The 21,867-nt window shown below is 38.1% G+C and overlaps 1 protein-coding gene across 1 annotated transcript in view; it reads right to left on the bottom strand.

Annotated features, from left to right (window-relative positions):
- The window catches only part of NLRP14 (NLR family pyrin domain containing 14), a 30,708-nt gene extending 19,692 nt beyond the window's left edge, over positions 1-11,016 (bottom strand). The window contains exons 1-5 of the mRNA XM_011383491.1: positions 10,723-11,016; positions 9,850-9,921; positions 6,267-7,863; positions 2,895-3,059; positions 432-599 (exon numbers count right to left, since the gene is read on the bottom strand). Of these exons, the coding sequence (XP_011381793.1) occupies positions 432-599; positions 2,895-3,059; positions 6,267-7,863; positions 9,850-9,921; positions 10,723-11,014 (2,294 nt within the window). The 5' untranslated portion in view covers positions 11,015-11,016. The remainder of the gene's footprint in view (positions 1-431; positions 600-2,894; positions 3,060-6,266; positions 7,864-9,849; positions 9,922-10,722) is intronic.
- Between the last annotated feature and the right edge of the window lie 10,851 nt (positions 11,017-21,867).

The following is a 21,867-nucleotide window of genomic DNA, read 5'->3' as shown; positions in this document are numbered from 1 at the left end:
TCCTCAACTTTCTGTACTGGTCACTGAGTTGCAGTTATAAGGCAAGGGGGAGGCACTATCAAAATTAAATAAAAGTGAGCCTGCCCCAGTTATCATTAGTGCATTCTCCTCTATGAGAATTTAAAGATACAATGAATATACATATTCCTGCATTTAAATATGAAAAACTTAAACTTTTATGAATTCTGGATCTGCTTCTTGCCCCCCAGATTTAGGAGATGGAGACACAGAGAACTGTACAATGAGGGATCTCCAGTGGGGAAATGGGAGGAGTTAGAAGTCTTGTCAGGAGGAAATCAGCCTGAATCTACTGATCCCCACTATTTCATATCATAAAAGCAGATATAAGATAGCCATATGAACAGCAATCTCAAGCTGGAAGAGTCTATTTGGACACATAGAAGTCTCAATTGTAATAAAAAACAGCTTACCTCAGATTCTGTAGTTTACAGTCTGGATGTTTCAAGGCTTCACATAATGACTTTACTCCATTGTCCCCTATATCACTCCCTTTCAGGTCAAGATGCATGAGATTCTGGTTGTGAGTCAAAGAACTAGAGATATTCTGACAACCATCAGGGAAAGAAAGAAATCTCAACCTTTAGAAGAAAAATATGCAGGAGAGATTTACAAACTCATCTCTGTCCGTTGTTACAGCACACCTTTCTTTTCAAATCCCAACTCTTAGATATTTTCTAAATACTCCTGCCATCTATCTTACTCGGGGTTTCTCATATTCCAGGTCAGGTCATAAATTTGTCTCAGGATGTTGCTTAGAAAAACAACTGACAGCTGATACTCTCAACTTTTTCTGACTTTAAAGGAAAAGGAGATAACAACAGGAAAAATAGAAAAAGTGTTTTTAAATTCTTAATCCCAGAAATGACTACCAAAAATCACTGAGACTATTCCAAATACTCTAATTACAGCATTAATTGACATTATTTAATTCATTAAATAACCCAAGGTGAGTTCATGGTTAATATAAACTGTCTGAAGTGCATCATTAGCAAAACACATTATTGCAGAAAATGTCCTGTCATTTCAGGGATTTTGTTAAGGTGTACAGAGACAGCCTAAAGCAAAATATGAGGGAAGCTGAATCCGCCCATTTTTCTTCGGATTTCCCATCTCCTAACTCAGTCATTGTTAGCTATATCTGATTCTTCTGTAGTGCCCAATGCTCAGCATATTTGCATGGCTCACTGTTCAAAACCTCCCTAATACTGTCTCCCCTCCCTTTCACCCACCACTTACCCTTTACCTTCATCCCTCTTCCAGCCAAGTACAAGAAAATAAAACTTTTACCTATTTAGAGCATTACCCATCATCATCTAGTAAAAATGCCTAATGCACTCACTAAACATAAATCAAAAATACATTCTCGTTAGGGAAATGAGACTTAAGTTAAGGCCACACTAAAGTGGGGAAAGGTCAAAAGCTATCTTCATGGTGTCACCCCTTGCATTCTAAAAAAGGAACCCATTTAATCCAAAAGAAGACATTAGCTTTTGTATTGGTGACATTCGGTGAAGGGACAATATGGGGGAAGAGACCTGGGGGTGAGTGAAAAGAACTTTCAGGAACTTCTTAATCATAACATATATACAATGCCTACCACATCTATATGCAAATCCAGACATAATCTAGTAGTTACTTGAAATCTAAGGTCATTTCTCACTAAAAACATTGACTTTCTAAGAGAAATATTTAGGTGGAAGCCTGTCTCTATCATCTGTCTTAGCACATTACTGAGCACCAGTTAGGCCTGGAGCACATAGATGGGCACTGAATACAGAAGAAAGTAGGATCAGTTCCAGCTCCCAGTAGAGCCAATGGACAAGAGGGAAAGGGACATGTGAACGACCAAATGTAAAAAAAGTGACAGGGTATCTAGAAACAAATTAGGAGATAAAGACTGAAATGGCAAAGAATGAGAAGCAGCTGGAACTTTTACATATTGCTGGTGGGACAATAAAATGGTACAACCACTCTGGAGAACTGGTTGGCAATTTCTTAAAAAGTTAAACATATACCTATGAACTAGCAATTCCATTGCTAGGTATTTGCCCAAGAGAGGAAAACATATGTCACAAAAAATAGATTTGTACAAGAATATTCATAGCAGCCTTATTCATAATACCCCCAAACTGGAAACAACCCAGTGGTCTATTCACAAGAAAGTGAATAAGCAAGTTATGGTACATCATATAATGGAAGGCTAATCAGTAATAAAAAAAATAAACTACTGAAACATGCAAGAGCATGGATAACTTTTTAAAAACATTTTGAGCAAAAGATGAACAAAAAAAATACATATCGTATGAATTAACTTAAATGATTTCCAAGAACAGAAAAAGCTAATTTATAGTGACAGAGGTTAGAAAGTGGTTGCCTTTGGGACTGGACAGGGTGAGAAGACTGAATAGAAAATGGTATAAGGAAACATACCATTGATTATTTTGTCTTGTTTTGGATATTGGTTACATAGGTATGTACAATTATCAAAACTCAACAAACACTTAATATCTATGCATTTTATTGGTGATAAATTATTCCTCAATAGAAAGAAAATAAAAAAGAAGTGTGTTCTGAAACTTATTTTTGAAAATGCTTTGTTGGCCTGCCTAGAATGCCTTGGCTATGTTTTCATCTAGAAAATTCCTAATCAAGCCTCAAAACCCCATGTCGACAGATACTGTGCTCTGTGCAATCTTTCCCAAAATAAATTAGTTATGCCTTCATGTCCCCAGAGGTTTCTGCTGTTCGTGTTTAGAGTATTTTACACAGATTTTAAGTATTTGTCTACTGTTGGTTTCCCCTAATAAGTAGGAATGGGAGGTGTGACAAAGAAATTCCAATAACTTCATTAAATTTTCTCATGCCAGACTTACAGTAGTTTTTGTAGTTTACAGTTTGGGTGCCTTAGTTCTTGATAAAAAGTCTTCATTGCTAACTCATCAAGGTTGCTATGATGCAGGTCCAATTCTCTCAAGTGTTCATTTGTATGAAGCAGAGAACAGAGATCTTGCCAGCAATGCGTAATGCAAACACTATCCCTTTGCCTAAATAATTGGGAAAAGACAAGACCAATAAATATATTTCAGCCCAGACCACTGTCAGAAAATGGTACAAGGTGAAAGTAAGTGGACTTTGAAAACACCAAGAGCAGCAGTGCAGGTTCTGTGTAGGCACAGTCCATGGCCCTCCAGAAGCTTTATTTGCCCAATAGCTCTACCAACCCCCAACATATTCCTTCAAAACACAGAATAAAAACTAGAGAGACTTCACTTGGGAGGAAGAGACTCAGGAAGGACAAGAAAGGAGTCTTCAAATACCTGAAGAGCGAATATCAAGAAGAAAAATAACATATGACCACAAAGAGCAAGATTAGGAAAGAAACTGTAGACATTAGGGGACTGTGGCATAGGTTAGGAACCACAGGTTTGAGCCCCAGTTTTACCACTTACTAGCTAACTCAGAGCTCAAGGAACTGGTGAGACTTTAGGCAAGTCTCACCAGTTCCTTGAGCTCTGAGTTATCTTCATCTATAAAATGGAAATGCCATCTCCCTTCACAGGATTGTGAGGATTTAACAGTTAATTTTAGTGGGTACACGAAAGCACTTTGTAAATTTTAAAATGCTATATAATTGTTAGACATACTATCAATAGACTCGTTATAAACAAACAGAGGTAATAATGAACAGGCTAGCAATTATAAAAGCGTAAGCTCTAGAATGGAACAGTCCCGAGTCCCAACTCTGCCATTCACTAAACCGGGTGATTCTGGCAACACGACTAACCTATATGAGCCTCAGCTTCTTCAACTTAAAAAATTAAGTTAATAGTATCTTTTTCGGGATATCTGTGAAGATTCAGTAAGACAATCTATAGAAAATGCTTTGCAAATTTTTCACTTTTAAATTCTAACAATTGGTAGCTGCTATTATTTACATTAAAATATACAGAAGTCTAGCATGTTGCCTTATACATAATAGCTACTGTAGGGCAGGAAAAAATATATTTTTTCCTTTCTGCCCTCCTAGGTTCCCTGGCTAGGGCCCGAGGGAAGTACAATCTAATTTGTAAATTAGGTTAACAAGAGACAGATTAATGAGAAAAGCATACAAATTTTATTAGTTGTGCATTGCAGATATACATGGGGGACACTCAGTTATGAGTAACCAAAGGATTGGTTAGAATTTGTGCATTGCAGATATACATGGGGGACACTCAGTTATGAGTAACCAAAGGATTGGTTAGAATTTGGGGTCTATATACCTAATGCAGGGTAAAGGCAGGAAGAGAAGGGGCACTTATGGAAAAACAAATGATTTTTTTTTTTTTGGAAGAATGGGACTTAATAGATAAGAGACATGATAGTTTATGACATCTGTCTAGTGTCAATTTCTGCCTCCGAAAAGAAATCAGAGTTGCCCCCAAGAGGAGATTTATGACAGTTAAGTTCTTTTGGAAAGCTCTGCTTTTAGGCAGATAAGGGATTTCAAGGACTCAAATGCCTTCGGCTCAAAATGATTCTTATGTAAAAGCAGCATAGTTTGGAGTGGCATATCCTGATCCCCCTCACCATTCAATAAATATTGGTCCCCCATACCTTAAATTGGAATGAATGACATTGTAGAGTGGTAGTCTCTACATCACCTGAGGTCTTAAATTTGAGAAAATTAGGCAATAAATTACTCAAATATTCAAGTGCTTACTATGTACAAACACCATGGATAAAATGGTGAACAAGATAGAAATCCTGCTCTTAAGTTTACAGTGCAGTTAGACTGTAGAAGACACTGAGGTCACCTATAACATCCCTTTTAAAACACTGGGTTCTGAGTCTTTTTTTAGTTTAGCAACAATGCCAACTCTAGTATTAGATAACACTACAACAGAGGAGAGGTGAAGGTAGCATGAAGACTGCCCTTATAGTAGACAGAATGCCTTCCTAATATTATTAGGCATAAAATATATTCGAATGCCCTAGGATCAACTACATCTTCTTTAAATGGAACTATAATGTAAGAATTAAGAAAACTGACTGAAGGAGATTACTTACAACTCCTCAAGGACAGTAAATTGAATGTCACAGCATCCCAGGCTACAATTCCTCCTCCCACAGTTCAGAGAGAAATGAGATGTTAAGAGGAATGCTGCTGTAATTGTATGTTAACAGACATGAGATAGCCGGAGTAAACTTGGAAAACCAAGGTCTTATAAACAGATATGTGACTTCAGTCTAGTTACACACCTTCTTAGTGTCTGCTTTTTAATAAGTAAAACAGAAATAGTAGCATCTACCTAGGATTTTTAGGAGGCTAAACGAGTTGAGACTTAGAAGGCTGTCAGGTATGTGTTAAAGCAAATGTTAGCTACTGTTTGATGTGTGCTTGAATCAACGACTGTACTTTCTTTCTAGGTGAACTTCTCTGATTCTCAGTTTTATAATATTAAAAATAAATATCCAGTGTAATGCTGGTTTTGACCAGCATTACACTGGATATGTTAAATATCCTGTGCACTCTATAACTGTATACCACATAGTAAGCCCTCAATTAATTTTAGTTAAATCTGGAACTAATTTAATTCCTCTCCAGGCTTAAATGGGTAAAGTCAAAAAAGGCAACTTGAGGAAGGGGAGAGGGTATAGTAATAGGCATAAAATGCTGAAGATTCTTTAATTCTTTCAAAACATTAATTCAGCACCTATTATTTCTTGCCCATATCTCTCTCCAATTGAGTGTTAAAGGGCTGCAACCTTTCATACAAAGACTGACCTGCGCAGTGGGGAAGGTGAGCTAGGCCAGTAGAGCCCAGAGAGATGACCTCTGTACACTAGGTTCAGCAAGAAACTCCTGGTCCCTATTCTTCCAGAGGGCATTATTTTTTAAAGTTAAATTATATACAACAGTGGATGTAAGTTTGGGCTATGCCACATCCCTCCTCGAGGACTGAAGCACTCATTCCCTAGTTGCTGGGAGTGTTGATAGCTGACAGCTCTCAGCCAAGCCCCTCTCTTGAGACTACCTTCAGGCCAAGAGAGCCATATTGGACAAGTTTTCACTCATTCTTCACCAGTAACTGTGACTGGTCAATAAGGGGATTCAGGGCCTGGCCTCCTTTTCTCAAGGTGGGACAACTCGGAAAGGTTAACCTGGCTCTGGGACCTCAGCTAAACAAATCCTCCCCTTCCTCTGACAAAATCTACTTCCTTCACTCCCGAAAACTTCCAGGGAACTGACCTAATGCACTTACCAAGTTTCAGCTGGGGGACTTGAGTTTAACATCTTCTTCTCAAACACCACAGTTACAGACAGTTTAATGGTCCTTAAACACTGGCAATACTTAAGGCAGAATGATGACACAAGCAAATGGATTTTCCCACAAATATTAATGACGATCTTTTGGAAATATCTCATTGCCTGGCTTATAAATGCTTCATCTTGAGTCTCATACAGACAGTGAAACCACTCCAGACATCCCAGCTGTGATGAAAAATATTCACTGTTTCCTAGTATTTCCATCCACTGAAGTATCTTCCATTTTATCTCCAGTGACAAAGTACAGTTAAAAGTTTCCTCCAGTTGTTTTACTAGATCTTCATTTAAAAGGCCAAACAAAAAGCATTTCATGGGCATCAAATGGGAGTCTTTATAACTGTTGCTTTCAAGTAACAGCTTCAAGTCTTCAAAAGCCTGAGATGACCGGTCTGTGGTTCCCCAACTGTCTTTCAACATATAGAACATAGCTGCAAAAAACTCCTGAATGTGGAGGTGGGCAAACTCATAGCAGTTTTCATACTCTGTGTCCTTCTGAAGAATATTCATGTCCAGGAAAACTGAGACATCAGATTTAGTTAACCCATGCTTTCTGAGATTTTCCCTATAAAACACATGTGTCATAGTCCATACACCATTAGCAGCCAAGTGGCAGAGGCTCCTCAGTTGGGTCTGGTTGGGTAGACTAGAACAGCTTCGACCTACCTGTGTGAACAAGCTAGAGATATAGGAGGTAAATAGAGCCGTGGTGGTTTTGCAGGTCAATGTGACATCGCCACCCTTCTCCATTTGCTGTTCCAGACAAGTACAAACGATTGAACACACTAAGGGGACTTTGCACATGCTAAAAAGCATCTCATTGTTTTTTAGTAAACTCAATACTTTCAAGGCCCACTTCTTGTCTTCAAAAAACTGGTAAATATACTCCTCTCTCGCATCCTCAGACATACCTAATAGCTCTACAGAACGCTGACTCTTCAACAAGGGCTTCAGTTTCTTGCAAGCTGTGAGTCTTGTTGTCACCAATAAGGATGACTCAGGGAGCATCACTTTCCTCAGCAAACTACTCATGAGGAAGGACACTGGGTGTACCTGCGTCCAGTCTTCGCACAGCGCAAACTCAGGTTCCTCAAAAGCGAAGTTCAGTTCATCAAAAGAATCAATTATAAACAGGAGACTATTTGGCTGGGACATAATCCTTTCAATGGGGCCTTCTGTGCTGGGCCAGTCCTTTGATATCATTTGAATAAAGCTTCTTTCTCTCAACTGGTTAATTTCTCTTGCATTGAGATAAAAAATATAGGTAAATTTCTGGTGATAGAGATTGCCCTGGGCCCAATCTAACATTGCCTTTCTCACCAAAGTGGTTTTCCCAACTCCAGCAGCCCCCTGAAGCACCACTGTCTGTGGCTGCTCGCCGGTTTTGACATCCACATCAAACAAATGTTCCAACAGTTCTCGACCTTCCTCAGCAATTTCATGATGGAAATCTTTAGATTCTCCAAGCAAACACTTCTTATCCTGCATTATGAAAAATTTTTCCTGTATTTGAATTCTGTATTCTGTTCCATCGCCTAAGTCAGAATGGAGCAGGGAAAAAGCAAAAATACACATGATCAAAACAAAGTCTATGAATTACAAAATTAAGAATACTGGACTTGGAGTGAGGAACAAGAAGTCATGTAGGCTGAAATCAAAGTGCAGCTGGTTTAGGTAAGAAAGGAATGTAAATAAAACAAAAATATTCCTCTAGTTTAATACCTACATTAGAAACTGAAAAAATAGAACTGACAATCCAGAAAAAATGAATTTGTGATGGAAAATAAAAATTAAATCCGTCCTAAAAATATTTTTTGTTCTTTGTACTTTTCCTTTACAGAGAAAAAAACATGATGTGTCGAAAAGAGTCATCATCCAGATTAAAATGAAACACAGGCAACAATAAACAATAGCCAAAGAGGACCTGAAGACAGATCTGAAGCTACATATCAAAATAATCCACTTTATACAGGTAAAACCTCAATAGAAATGAATATTGAAGCATAAACTGAAGACTATTTGAAAGAGAAGAAAAAAATTCTCAAGTGCCCAAGCAGAATGAAAATAGTTACCTAGTAAGTCCGATTCCAGCTTTAGATCTCTACATAAATGTTAATATCTCAGGAAGAAAGCCCTCCCTGAAACCCAATGCTCAACAGTTCTTTCATATACTCTCAAAACACAGTATACTTTTCATTCACAGCACATATCACAAGCTGTAATTACTCTATTTCATTTTTTAAAGTAAATACAGCTGACCATTGAACAACACAGGTTTGAACTGCACAGGTCCACTTATACGTGGATTTTTTCAGTAAATAAAGAGTTGGCCCTCCATAGCCCGGGATTCACATCCACAGATTCAACCAACCAGGGTCAGAAATACTATTTTTGATCTGTGGTTTGGAATCTGCAGAAGAGGAGGGCTGAATGTAGGCACTGTTCTATGCCATTTTATATAAGAAACTTGAGCATTCAAGGATTTATTCATGGGGGTTCCTGGAACCAATCTCCCTCAGATACTGAAGGACAAATGTAAGCCTTTTCTTTGTTCTACTAGGGCTTTCAATACAAACATCTAGCATAGTTCATATCCCACTAAATTATGTTTAGTTCTCCCCAGAAATTATGATATCAGAAGGCAGGTATCCCCCTTTTTTTATGGTATTATATCTAGTACAGTGCAGTACTTAAAAGAAAATTGAGATTACAAAAATGAGTTTTACTTTCTTCGTTATACTTTTATCTTCCAAATTTTCTAACAGTAAATTTCTATGGAGATGGAACCCTGGTTTCTTAAATTTATGGCCAATTATACCACAAAAATAAGCTTCTTTATATTGAATCAAAGTGGGAGGTCATCGTCGAGATCATTTAATACAATAACCAATTTTCATTTATTAGTCCTTGGAATAAATTAGGTTCTCAATTATTTCTTGAATGAAATAGTAGGCCTGCTAGAAAGCAACATAGGTGAGTTAAGAATAGAGGTTTCTTATCTGGTCCAGTTTTCTCTGTACTGTAAATCCACTTGTATAAACTAGAAGTTAATTGCATAGAATTCAAAATGAAGTAGGGAGAGCGGAAATGGTATTGAACTAAGACTGAGAAGACCTGGTTCTAAAAATTACATTTTATATGGACTAGTTGGTCACCATCCCTGTAACTCAATTATAGCATCATTTCTAAAGGAAGGCAACAGATATGATAAGCAAAACAGTCTTTGCCAACTCAGGGACTTTTTAGTCCATAAAACAGATATGAATATACCTTTGTTTATTAGATTGTCATCTTTGGGCATTTCCAAATACTGCTCTCTTGAGGCCCTGAATTAACATGGCCCTGATTCTGACTTTGGCCAGAAAGCCAGTTTTGTTGACTCTTTCTAAATGATAATCAGCAAACAGGTAGGATATTACAAAAAGTTAACAAGAGGTGAAAAAAGTTTCCTGGGAGATAAATCCCATCTTGCTTCAGAAGTTCAAACTCCTTACAAATCTGACAAAAGGCCATCTACTCACCCAGCACTGCTTCCTGATCACCTTGTGCCTCTCCAGCCCCAGTGTCCTCTGGTCTCATGGCCTGGGCTGCCCCTGCAACAGGTTCCAAAAGGATTATGAGATTTACCAAAAACAAGGAGAGCTTTGGTAATGGCCAGAACAGGGGCCAGAATTCTCCTCAGTAGTCTATTTCTATGTGACCATCTGGGATTAAGAAAAGTCAACAGAGACTCCACCAGTTTAGCTGAGGGAGAAGTGATGTAGTGTGAATGAACATCATGGACTATGAGGCTCCCTCACCATGCTCCCCACCCTATAACAAGGCAAGTGGTCTAATACAAACCTAAGCTTCCTACTGATCTCATAGTAATATGGTGAGGCTCAAAAGAAATAATGTATATACACTTTGAAGCTGTAAAGACTTGTATATGAGTAAGAAATTTTAGATGTCTATAATATTTCACATTTGGGAATGATTAAAACTACTGACATGTCCCTTAATAATTTTTTGCTCATTCTTCCTATTTTGGCAAAGATTTTAAATCATATTTGAGATTCCTTAAAATTTAGCCTAACCTATGATTTTGTTTTTAGTTTAAGCAAAGGAATATTAGATGAGACAATTCTTATCACTCAGTTCCTTTCAGCATTTTAACTGGTACAAAAATGGATGTTTTAACAATTAAGGAGTCAGGCTGAGTAACAGTACTCAAAACTCTCCTGCCTCTTCAGTGTTCCTCCAATGATCCAACAAGCTCCCAATGTACTTGACCATCACAGAGCTTGTGCCCCACAGCATCAATTAATCTCTAAGTCCTTTCATAGAATTATCCCAGTGGGCTCCTGGAGGAACTTCCTTCTCCCTACCCCAGATGTGCCCCTAGATTCACTCACAGTTGATCTCTGCTTTTGCTCTCTCACACAGATCCTTCAGGTTCATCTTGCCAAAGATTTTGAGAGCCACATCCCAGGCCTGTTCTCCTGGATAATGCTTGTTCATCAAGTTAGCCAGATCCTCCCTTTTGGCCTTCTTCATTTCAGCCCAGGGTATCAGACAGTACCCGGGTTCCACTGTCTCATTCTTTAGGAGTAATTTGAATTTACTTAATTCCTCTTTGTTTAGCTCCTCCAAATATAATAGCAGCCCAAAATCAGAAAAGAAGGAAGACGACGATGAATCTGCCATCTTGTTCATAGGTCAATGGGAAAAAATAATCGGAATAAATAGGACCTATGGAAAGATTAGAAAATGAAATATTAATTATTAATTTATGTGAATTATAAAAATATAATTAATTCAACAAAAATGTGTTGAAGCCCACTAAATTCAGCTTAGTGCTGACCTAGTGTCCTCTGTAATGCACTTTGTTATAAAAAACATTCCTCTAATATAGACCATGGTATATTTCTTCCACCTTCCTAAGAGTTACTCCCAGTCTCACCATTTATGAGCTTTAAGAAATAAAGACAGACAATTCATCTCTCTGAGACTCAGTTTACTCTTCTGCAAAGTAAGGATATCAGAGGCAACCTCAGAGGACTGTGGTATAGATTAAATGAAGTAGACTACATGTTTCGCCTGGCACAGAACAGGCTCCTACTAAGTGTTGGCAACTTTCCTCATCTAGTCTCTCTCCCATTAACACCCGACACATATCTCAGCCTATAAAACATTGTTATTGTACCCCAACCAAACATATTACTCTTGAAGCACATGCGACTAGACTATGCCACCTCTTCTTGTCATGTCACCTATGGCCACAAACCCATATGTAGTCCCTAAGGGTCTGCAATCTTAGCTCCCAAGCTCCTTTCACATCCACTCCCCATCACTACAATTATTCTGCGTAAGTTCAGAGTTAAAGTCCATCCAAAACACCTCTCTCTCACATCCTTGACCTTAACTCCAATGACTTATTTCACTCTAGCATTTCACTGTGATGCTCTCAATCCACACTTTATCATCAATGACTATTCAAACTCAAACTCCAAAGTCTCATAACTCATTCTCAAATACTTTGCAGTTAATTGAGCAGTTTCATGCCCTCACTCCCACTGTGACAGTTCTTCAAACATCATCAAATCCTAGTCTTTTGATCCCTGTGTTTTCCTCTTATTTATCAGCCATCTTAAGAGACTTATTCTATTTTTTATTCAGCATGGGCACTCCAATTAAACACTTAAACCATCTCTTCAAATTTCTCATCTCTTTGTCAATGATTTGCCTAAAAAGACAGAGCTAGTAGGTGGTACAGCTGGAACTCAACTTAGATTTTTCTCTAAACCTCTCTCCTTTCCAGTCTTTCATAATGCCTCCCCTGTCTTCCTGCCAATGAGACTGGAAAAGTTGGATGTACCGAAGGGAGACTTTTGTTCTAAAACAAAGTGGATTATCTCAAAATTAGATAGTAAATCAGTATTATATCCTATAGTAATTGGTAAATTATCAACTGTTTTTTTTTTGGGGGGGGGGAGTGGGGAGTTAGTTTATGTTTTAACTGCACTGCAAAAATATTCTAGATCACAGATTAGGATCTTACTAAAATAGGCTTCATAGTAATTTTTTAGAAGCAGCAAAAGGAGTAAATTTGAGAAAACTTCAAAGGAACATTGAAATTTCTCCAAGATACACAGATTATGGTAAGTGAGGGAAAATGAGGCATAGAACACAACACCCTCAACTTCCTGCCTAGAAATTTACAGGTATCACCATGTGGGAGCCTCTTTTTCTTCTTTCCTGCAACAAAAGAAGGGGGCTCATTCCCCTTTGTATAGCTCATCCCTCCACCTGTGATCGGAATCTCATCAGGTTCCAATTATTAAGGGACTTAATCCATTAGTGATGTCTCTTATCTTCCACCTCTCCCTGTCCTCGAAGTCCCTATTAACATTTAAATATGCCCAAGTCTACCCTAATCTTTTACAAATGTTCCCTCTACTTGGCATCCCCTTCATCATAGTCAAAATTTTTCAGTCTTTTATACTTTACCTATTTTATCTCCTCAATCCACTGCAATCTAACTTTTGCAACCAGATTTTCACTGATAACTCATACCAATTACCACCCTGTTGCAAAACCCAAGACATTTCGTATTCAATTTTCATATCTGTAAGCAGAAAAAATATGTTACCTACCTCTGCAAGGATTAAAAACTAATCCTTACACCTAATTTACAGAGTCTACATGTATAATACTATTTTAACAATGCCTTAATTCTTGATATTCTCTTTTCCCTTGACTGCCATAATCCCCTGCATTTTTCATTTTTCTCCTGCCTTTCTGGGTGTCCCTTAGAGCCAAGATTTACATGGTTCTGAATCCTACTGGGTTTCTACTACATGGTATCTACAATTCTGATAGAGAGTACAGTATACTCTGGCCTCCTTTACAAAGGTTTTATGCTGTACTTGAAGGAATTTGTTTTGTTTTGTTTTGTGGTCTACCTTCGTTTATATTTTTGGGAAGGGGAAAACAGATGGATGTCTGGTGTTATTCCTCCTATATGAAGACATTCATAAATTCCAAAATGTTCTCAAATGGGAACCCATGGTCTAAAAGGATCAATTTCAATTTGCAAATTTATTGATGTGAACTTTTACCATATGAAATAATTAAAGCCTATTTGTCCAAAATAACTTATTCATTCAGCACATGTTACTAATGACCATATTCGTTGAGGATATACTGTGAAAAGGTCTTTATAAAAATTTTCTCTAGTCTTAAAAATAGTCCCAAAAGTTTAGTTTATCTACATTTTACAGATACAAGGACTTGGAAATTAAGATACTTGCCCAGGTTACAGAGTTGATAAGTAGCCTGTCAAACTACAAAGCTCATTCTTTCTACTAGGTACCACTCACACTGGCTTTTAATGTCGCTTTATGTACCTGGGCACTGGGAATTCAGAGTTAAATGAAATCTGTGTGGCCATGCTCTGTGATGCCTGACTCTGCTGAGCACTGGGTTAGGGGAAGAGGAAGGCCTCTCTACATGTAGTGGCCATTGTCTGAGTTTTCGTAGTTCTAGAACACGAAGGTGGGATTCTTTTCTATACAGAAGAGAGATGAGAAGGTCTTGGGGAAGTGATATTTTACCTAGGAAACATGATATTCCCAACCTTTCATATACCCTTGCTTGATTTCTTTTCTGGGTCTAATAGCCTCTCCTATACGAATTTTTCAATCTCACCACTACTAAATTTTTTTTTTTGGTCCAGATAATTCTTTATTTGGGGGACACTATAAGTTCGCTGCATACTGTTTAGCAGCATTCCTGGCCTCTATCTAGAAACACCATTAGAACCCTCAATTTCCCATAGTTGTGACAAAGAAAATGTCTTCAGACATTGCCTCATGTCCCCAGGGCAGCAAACCGCCTCAGTTGAAACCACTTCCAAAGCCTTACCCTCTACTGTTGAATACACAACTCATCACTCCTTCTCTATGATATTACCATAATAAATAACAAAAGTAGGTAGCTTTTAAAAAGGCAATCCCACGAGATTTTAATGTATAATAGAAGAAATACCACAATTAGGAAGGGGAGGATACAGTACAAATTATTTGGACAATATGTAAACCATTCAGATAAAAATTAGTATCCTCACAGAATAAATCTCAGATATAATAAAGCAGTAAAACGTTAATACCTCAAAGCAGAGAGGGAAAAATAGCCAAGAAAATTCATCACAACTTAGGAGAAGAGGGACTTACCAGCTTGAGCACAGTAACAGAAATGATCAAGAATCAGGATGAATATTAGGAAGCATGTTATTAACTATATTGAAATTAAACCTCTTTTGTCTAATGCAAAAGGTAAACCAAGACCAGCAAAAATTTTTACTGGAAATTTGACAAAGAGCTGAAGTGTAAGTAAAACCACTTTAGAACTGTTGGCAGTAACTTCTAAAATTGGAGCTAGGACCCCAGACCCAGATCTTGGTTTCTGATACCATTCTCCAATAAGAAGAATCAGGGCTCATAGGAGAAATTACTGATTTTAGGGGTGGAGCAGAGAACATACAAGCTGAGCCTTGAGCTTCTTGTAGTGCCAGAAAGAAAAAGAAAAGGATGCAGTATGTCAAAAAGAGACAGGCACCAACCCAAAAGAGCTCCCAATGGCTAAAAAAACGTAGTATTGGATTATAACCCAAAGTATGAAGCAAATATCCATGGGTCCTTACTAACATAGATAAATGACAACAAATATAAATAAACAGAGGGGGGAAGACAAATTTCTTACAGAAGAATTACAAATACTTTATGCAGATATTTCTCCTTCAGGAGGAAGATTTATAACCCTAACTCACTCTCACCCACAAGTGGGGACTGTGCTTAATGATTTACTAAGTGGAGAAACTTGATAAACACTGCCTCTCCCTGGTGATCAAGGTTATTATTAGTCAATAGTCATTGTTGATAGTATGTGCCATTGATGAGATATGCTGAGAATAGCATTATCACCACTGGGGCAGTCCTCTCCGAAAACCCATAACACCAGTCCAACCATGAGGAAAAGATCAGACAAACCCAAGTGACATACTACAAAATACCTGATGAGTATTCAGATCAAGGTCATCAAAAACATGGAAAGAAAGGAGACTGTCACAGTCCAGGGGAAACTAAGGAGAAGAGATGACTAAATGTAATATGGTATCCTATAAAGGATCTAAGTACAGGCATACCTTAGAGATATTGGAGGTTTGGTTCCATACTATGGCAACAAAGCCAGTAGCACAATAAAGGGAGTCAATCTTTTTGCTGTTGGAAGGTCTTGCCTTCATTTGTAAAAACACAACCGCTGTGAAGCACAGTAAAACAAAGTGCAAAACAAGGTATACCTGTATAGAAAAAGAACTAGGATAAAACTAGTGAAATCTGAATGGTTTTAAAGATTCACATCACTTGAAAGACATAATACACAAATAGATAAGCAAAGCACTAAAAACAAATTATTGCAAAAAAACCCATTTATATAGGGGAAAAAAGGTAAACAGCTAACAAATATTTCAGAAAATGCTCAGACTTAAGCAGTTATAAAAACTAATACACACCAGGTGATATCAATTCACAATTACCAAAATGGCAAAAATAAGCTTTAAGAAATAATACCATATGACAATGAGAATGGAACGGAGCAGGTATTGTCAGTATAAATGTTAACTGCTACACCTTTAGAAGGCTGCATGGCCCCAACTATGGAGAGCTTTAAATCTATGCATGGCTTTTCAATCCATAACCTCTTCTCTGGGAAATTATCCAATGGAAAGAATCCCAAATACAGAAAAAAAGTTTTGTGAATAGGGGTGTTTATTTAGAATAGTAAATAACTATCGACAAATTAAAATTCAATTATGATTAATGAAATAAATGCTTAAAAATATGGCACACGCTTTTTTCCATCATTTAAATTACCTATTCATGCAGCAATATGCAACATGGGTAGGGTTAAAAAGCATATGGTAGGAATATGCGGATTACAAACACGGAATTAAAATGAAACCTCTTAACGAAACGGACAAATATACCAAAATACTAACCATGGTTGTTTTAAGCTTAGAACAATTTCTGACTTTTAAAAATCACAATAGATTCCTTAAATAATTGGAACAATAAAAAGGTAAAAGAAAGACGATACCAAGTTGTCAAATTCTCAAAGGAGATACAGAAATGAATGCCTGCCAATTGCACTCGACTTTGGCGGGAAACCATGGTACCCTCCGTAGAAAGAACAATTTTAGATCACTGCAGGGGGAGAGGGTAAAGGAAGTAATAAAGCTTCACTACTATGGGTAGAGGGTGACCCCGTACGTGAAGCAAGCAAGCAAGCGCTATTCTTTCTAGAACTTTGCTAGGAAGAGGAGAGGAAGGGGGAAAAAAAACTGGTAATGTGGAACACACGGACTGTAAAGTTTCAGTCTGTTTTGTTTTGTTTTCAAATGGAGCGGAGCTCGGAGGAGCCACAGCGTGAAGGAATCGCCGCCAAGCACAGGTGGAGGGAATATTCTCCGACTGAATGACCAACACCTGCTTCCCGCTGAGAAGCAAGAGGTATGCCTGAATTCATCAGGACTGGTGAAGGGGGATAATCACACTACAACTCAGGCCACACTAAGTCCCCACTCGAAGGACTCCTTACGCACGTGAGCATCCAAGTACCCGGCTCTCCGCCACACGAGGTGATCGCGGCCTCGCCCCGGGAAAGTGGTCTTTACCGCCAGGTCTCCACCCGCGCCCGCAAGCCCGCTGCTTTCTCCACCCCGGGGGTCCTGGCAGCTCCTTCTCTTGGGCCTCCGCCCGGAGTAGGCATCCCGACTTCCTTGCCTTCCACACACAATGTGGGCGCTGCAAAGACGCTAACGGAATCTAACTTCCCATTTGGAGACGCGCAAAACATACCCAGAGGAGAGTCATTCCATACCTGGGGTCACAGTGGGCGTCGGTGGGGAAGGTTAAATCTCAGCGCTGAAAGCCAAGAACCCAAGAAAGAAAGTAAAAAGTAAAATAGAACGGCTCAACAGGCACCTGCCTGTTGATACCAAAGAGGAACTCTCTCTTTAACTCTTTCCGCCTCTCTATTCAGCTGCGGGCAGAACAAATGCGCAAAGAGCCTTGCGTGGGCCGCGAGTGGAGTGGACACTCTCCGCCCGCCCCACGAGGCTCTCTTCCCATTGGCTGAGCAGACAAGGGGTTGCTCCCACCCTCCGGCGCCAGACCTGCATCGCGGACTCCCCTTACTGCGCAGTGCTCCTGGAAGAAGATACATTGTTAAATATAGGACCTTCTGTGTGCAACACACCAGGGGGTGCGCAACCTCCTTCCTTTCCTGATAACCAATAAAATGTGAGGAAGCGGGGTGTTTGGGAGTTGGCCCCTTGCTTCGGATGACCTTTCCCAGACTGGCTGACTCCCGATAAGCAGCATTTCTTTATTCATCCATTCAACAATCCATATAATTATTGAGCACCTACTTCGTGCCTGGTAATATTCTGGGCCCTCTCTAGTAGTAAACAAAACATCCAAAGTTTCGCTTCCCCTTTCCCCTGCCCACATCCCATGGAGCTTACATTTTATTGAAGGCGCGCAAAAAATGAATTGTATCAAATAGTCATCATTGCTATGAAGAAAAACAGTGGGGTAAGACACCTCGTGTCGGGGCTGGGGACTAGGGAGTGGACCCTACTTAGAGTGGAAAGGGAAGACACTGTGCTAAGGTGACATTTGCAGGAAGCAAGAGCATGAACCATGCAGATATCTGGGAAATGGAGCATTCCAGAAGGAAATAGCAAGTGCAAGGGCCCTCAGACAAGGCCTGATTGCTATGCTTGAGGACCATTTGAGTAAATCAAGCATCATGGTTACCATGACTCTGTGGTGATATATGAATAGTGCAATTTCATCCAAATGTGACATGACTAGAACTGCTCTTTTGTAAATTTATGGTCTTGGCCCTTGAAGACAGGGGTCTCAAAGTTGGCTTAGACTCTAATAGGTCCAGCAACTTCAGGAATTAGCATTGTCTCTCAGATGAGCAGACTCTAGATAAAATGGGCAAATGTGTGTTCTCATAGGATAGCTTCTTCCCCCCTCCCCCACCCCCAGGATTATCCATTCTAAAAACTTTTTCCAGTTGACATAGCTGCAAGATTTGGGAGATTTCAGAGTTGTCCATAATCTTGTGTAAAGTAGCATTTCTTCAGCTGGAAGCTTCATGGAGAGCTTTAAACCTCATTGGCAAAGTAGGAGCCAGTATCCATTGGCATTAAACAACTACCCTCTAGGCAACTGATACTAAGGGCTCAGGCATGCTAGTTAGCAAGATGGAGCCAACAACCTCAATCACAATAAGAAAATTGGAGCCCTATATTATAGGATCCATATAAAAACTAACTCAAAAGAATAACCAATGGTATAAAGGTGAGAGAAAAACAAGTAAACTCCCTTGGTTTGGGCTTCTGTCTACTATGTTAATTGTTAAATAGCCATTCAAGTAATATGCTGAATATTATATTCTCAAATACATACATCTTAAGAAAGCTATGTCTGTTATAGGTTTGGGTTCTAAAACCATTTCTAACATGCTTATAAAACCATGAAATAGAACATATTTACTCCATAAAAAATAAAAACTAAGACTTAAATTTTAGAAGCACAAAATACCAAACCACCTTAATGAAAATGAATTAGACACTTTGCATTTCAATTTACATATACTTGACCATATTTAATTTTACATAGACATTTAAGTTTTACAATATCATACATTTTACTGCAATTTTTTTTTCTTTTCTGTTTTTATTTAGCTCTCTCATGGAAAGCATGGGAGGACTGCTTGCCCCTTAACTGCATTATTGTTAACATTGTTTTGTCTCTTCTTTATTACTTTAGCTAAACGTTAAATTTTCAGGCCTTCTTTTTCTCAAAATGCTATATAATAAAACTGAATATGCAAGTCTTTCAAATTAAGTTACTAGCAAAAAAGGCATCAGAAAAAATTTAAAGATGTCTCCTCATAAAACTAAAGTAATAGGGTGCAAAATTAATGGGAGCAATTGAAGCACATTCTTCAGATGAAGACAAGGAACGCAAAGCTCCTAATTATTTTTTTTGTTGCTAGTCTATGGACACAAAAATATGTTCTCTATTCTCAGGACATAAATTTCTATGAACCTTTTAAGTCAAGATTTTTAATTGTACTATTTGATTTCTGTATGGCTTTATTTTTTGTCTTCTAGATCTAATTCTGACTCAAAAGTACTGAATTTTCCTACAGAACTGTATTTTTTAATCAAATTCTCAGATTTATACATTTTTACTCTATGTATTTAGCAGGTTTGAAACTATTATATTTCATAAATTGTCTTTTATCAATATGTAAAGTCCATCTCTTTCTTCGATTCTTCTTAACTTTCAACTTGTTTACTTCAATATTGAAGTTTCTGCTCCTTTTGTTTGCCTGGTAGCCATTTGACCAATCTCACAGGTGTTTCTTGTAAACAGCATATAGATGGATTTGGCTGCTTGACCCTGTCTATGCCTTTTTAAAAAATTTATTTTATTTTTTAAATTAAATTTTAATTCTTTAATGTCACCACACATTTGACCCCTCTTACCCTATCTCCCTCTTCCCCTCTGGTAACCACGAGTCTATTGAACATGTCCACGAGTTTCTGTTTATTTATCCTGTTCATTTGTTGCTTTTAGGTTTATATACCACTTATAAGTCATATCACGTGGTTTTTAACTTTTTCAGCCTGGCTTATTTCACTTAGCATGATTATCTCGAGGTTCATCCATGTCATTGAAAATGGCAGTTGTCTCTGCCTTTGTATAAGGACATCCAGTCCATTCACGTTTAGCACGACTGATAATTGCATTCTTTACGTATTATTTTGTTTATTATTTATTTTATACCATAGTTTCCTCTAATTCCTTTTCTATAATTTTTCTGAGTTATTTCTGTTTTTAGTTTATTTGCTATTTGTTTAGAGTCCTTCCTTGAATTGTTTCTTCAGATGGGGGAGACCTAAGTGATACAGACTGAATTCTTGAAAATTCTCAAATATTTATTTCACCAGGGAAAGTAACTATATTTTGGTTGATGGATTGTCAGTCCTTTATTTTACCGGTCTGCAGCTGCAATCTAACAGTTTTCTAGCTTCCAATGTTACAAATGAGAAGTATAATGTCATTTTTCTTTTTAGATTACTTGCCCTTTCTGCCTGAAAGCTTATGAGTTTTCCTTCGTCCTTAATATGTAGGAATTATATCTGTATATGCATAGTGTGAGTCTTTACTCATTAATCCAAACCGAAATGTAGTGAGTTCTTTAGATCTGCAGATTGAGGCCTTTAAAAAATTTTTCAGCCTCAAGAAATTTTCCATTTTTTGTTATTAATCTATTTATTCACTTCTATCCACTTCGTTTTTTTCCTTCTGCAACTTTTGTGTCTGCATATTAAGTCTTGTAGATCTATCCTTTAAGTATATTATCTTTTTTCCTTCATGATTTCCATCTCTATCTTTTTTCCTCTGTGTTTTGGGGTATTCTTTAAATCACCTAGTTCTGGGTCTCAAAAGTGACCATCTCCAATACCATCGCTAAATTGCTTAGGAAGATACATATAGATAGATATAAATATAGGTATCTTTAAAAAGTTTTTAATTTTATTTTCAGAAGTATATATCTTTAAATAAGTTATATTTGATGCTCTTTTGTTATTAATGCTGTCATCTGCCATGCTAGCAGTTATATATCCCTAAATGCACATTGTTTGTATCTACTCATTCAGTGTCTGACAACTGGATCCCTTAGTTGTTTTGTTTCATTTTGTTTTGTTTCATTCTGTTTTGTTTTTGTACGTTCGTTGAGGTTCCGGTCTATTTAATGGAATATTTAAAGTGGCAGCAGACCCGCAGTTAGGGGAAGACAAAGAGGCAAGGGGTCTTTACCGCTGCTGGCTATTGAATAGAAGCATAAAACCTGCCAAATTCCTACTGAGGCACCTGAATAAAATCCTCTTGCTTCCAGGTCTCCTTATAATCTCACAGGAAGACTCAGCACAGGGGACTGTCAACCTACATGTTCATCATCTTTTTGGCCTCTTGGGAGTCAAAGAATCCCAGTAAATTTATACAGGTCTCCTACGAGATCCACAGACCTGAGGTCCAGGCTCTTTTCAAATCCTTACCCCCAAGCTCTGATGCTGTTCTCCATGTTCTTATCCAGCCCAGAGGGAAGGAAAGAGGTCCAAAATTAAGTCTCTAAACCAGTGCTATAAGGTCAAGGTTTCTCTCCATAAGCCCCAGGTTTTCTGTTTAGGAGAAGCAGACAGCTGGAGATGCAGACAGCTGGATCAGGAAATAGAAGAGCTCTTTAGGCAGTCTTTTCTGAGAATTTCCCCCATGATCCGTATCTAACAGAGAGCTACTGCCCTGTTCTGTGAATGACCATGTGAAATGGGAGACTCATTTACTTTCTTTTATATGAAAAAGCCCCAATTTTTCCCAGTATACCCTAACCTTGGCACGAAAAGGACA

Source organism: Pteropus vampyrus, unplaced genomic scaffold (genome assembly GCF_000151845.1).
Source record: "Pteropus vampyrus isolate Shadow unplaced genomic scaffold, Pvam_2.0 Scaffold522, whole genome shotgun sequence".
Taxonomy (NCBI): Eukaryota; Metazoa; Chordata; class Mammalia; order Chiroptera; family Pteropodidae; genus Pteropus; species Pteropus vampyrus.
Note: the sequence above shows the minus strand (reverse complement) of the source record. Positions and strands in the feature narration are given on the sequence as shown.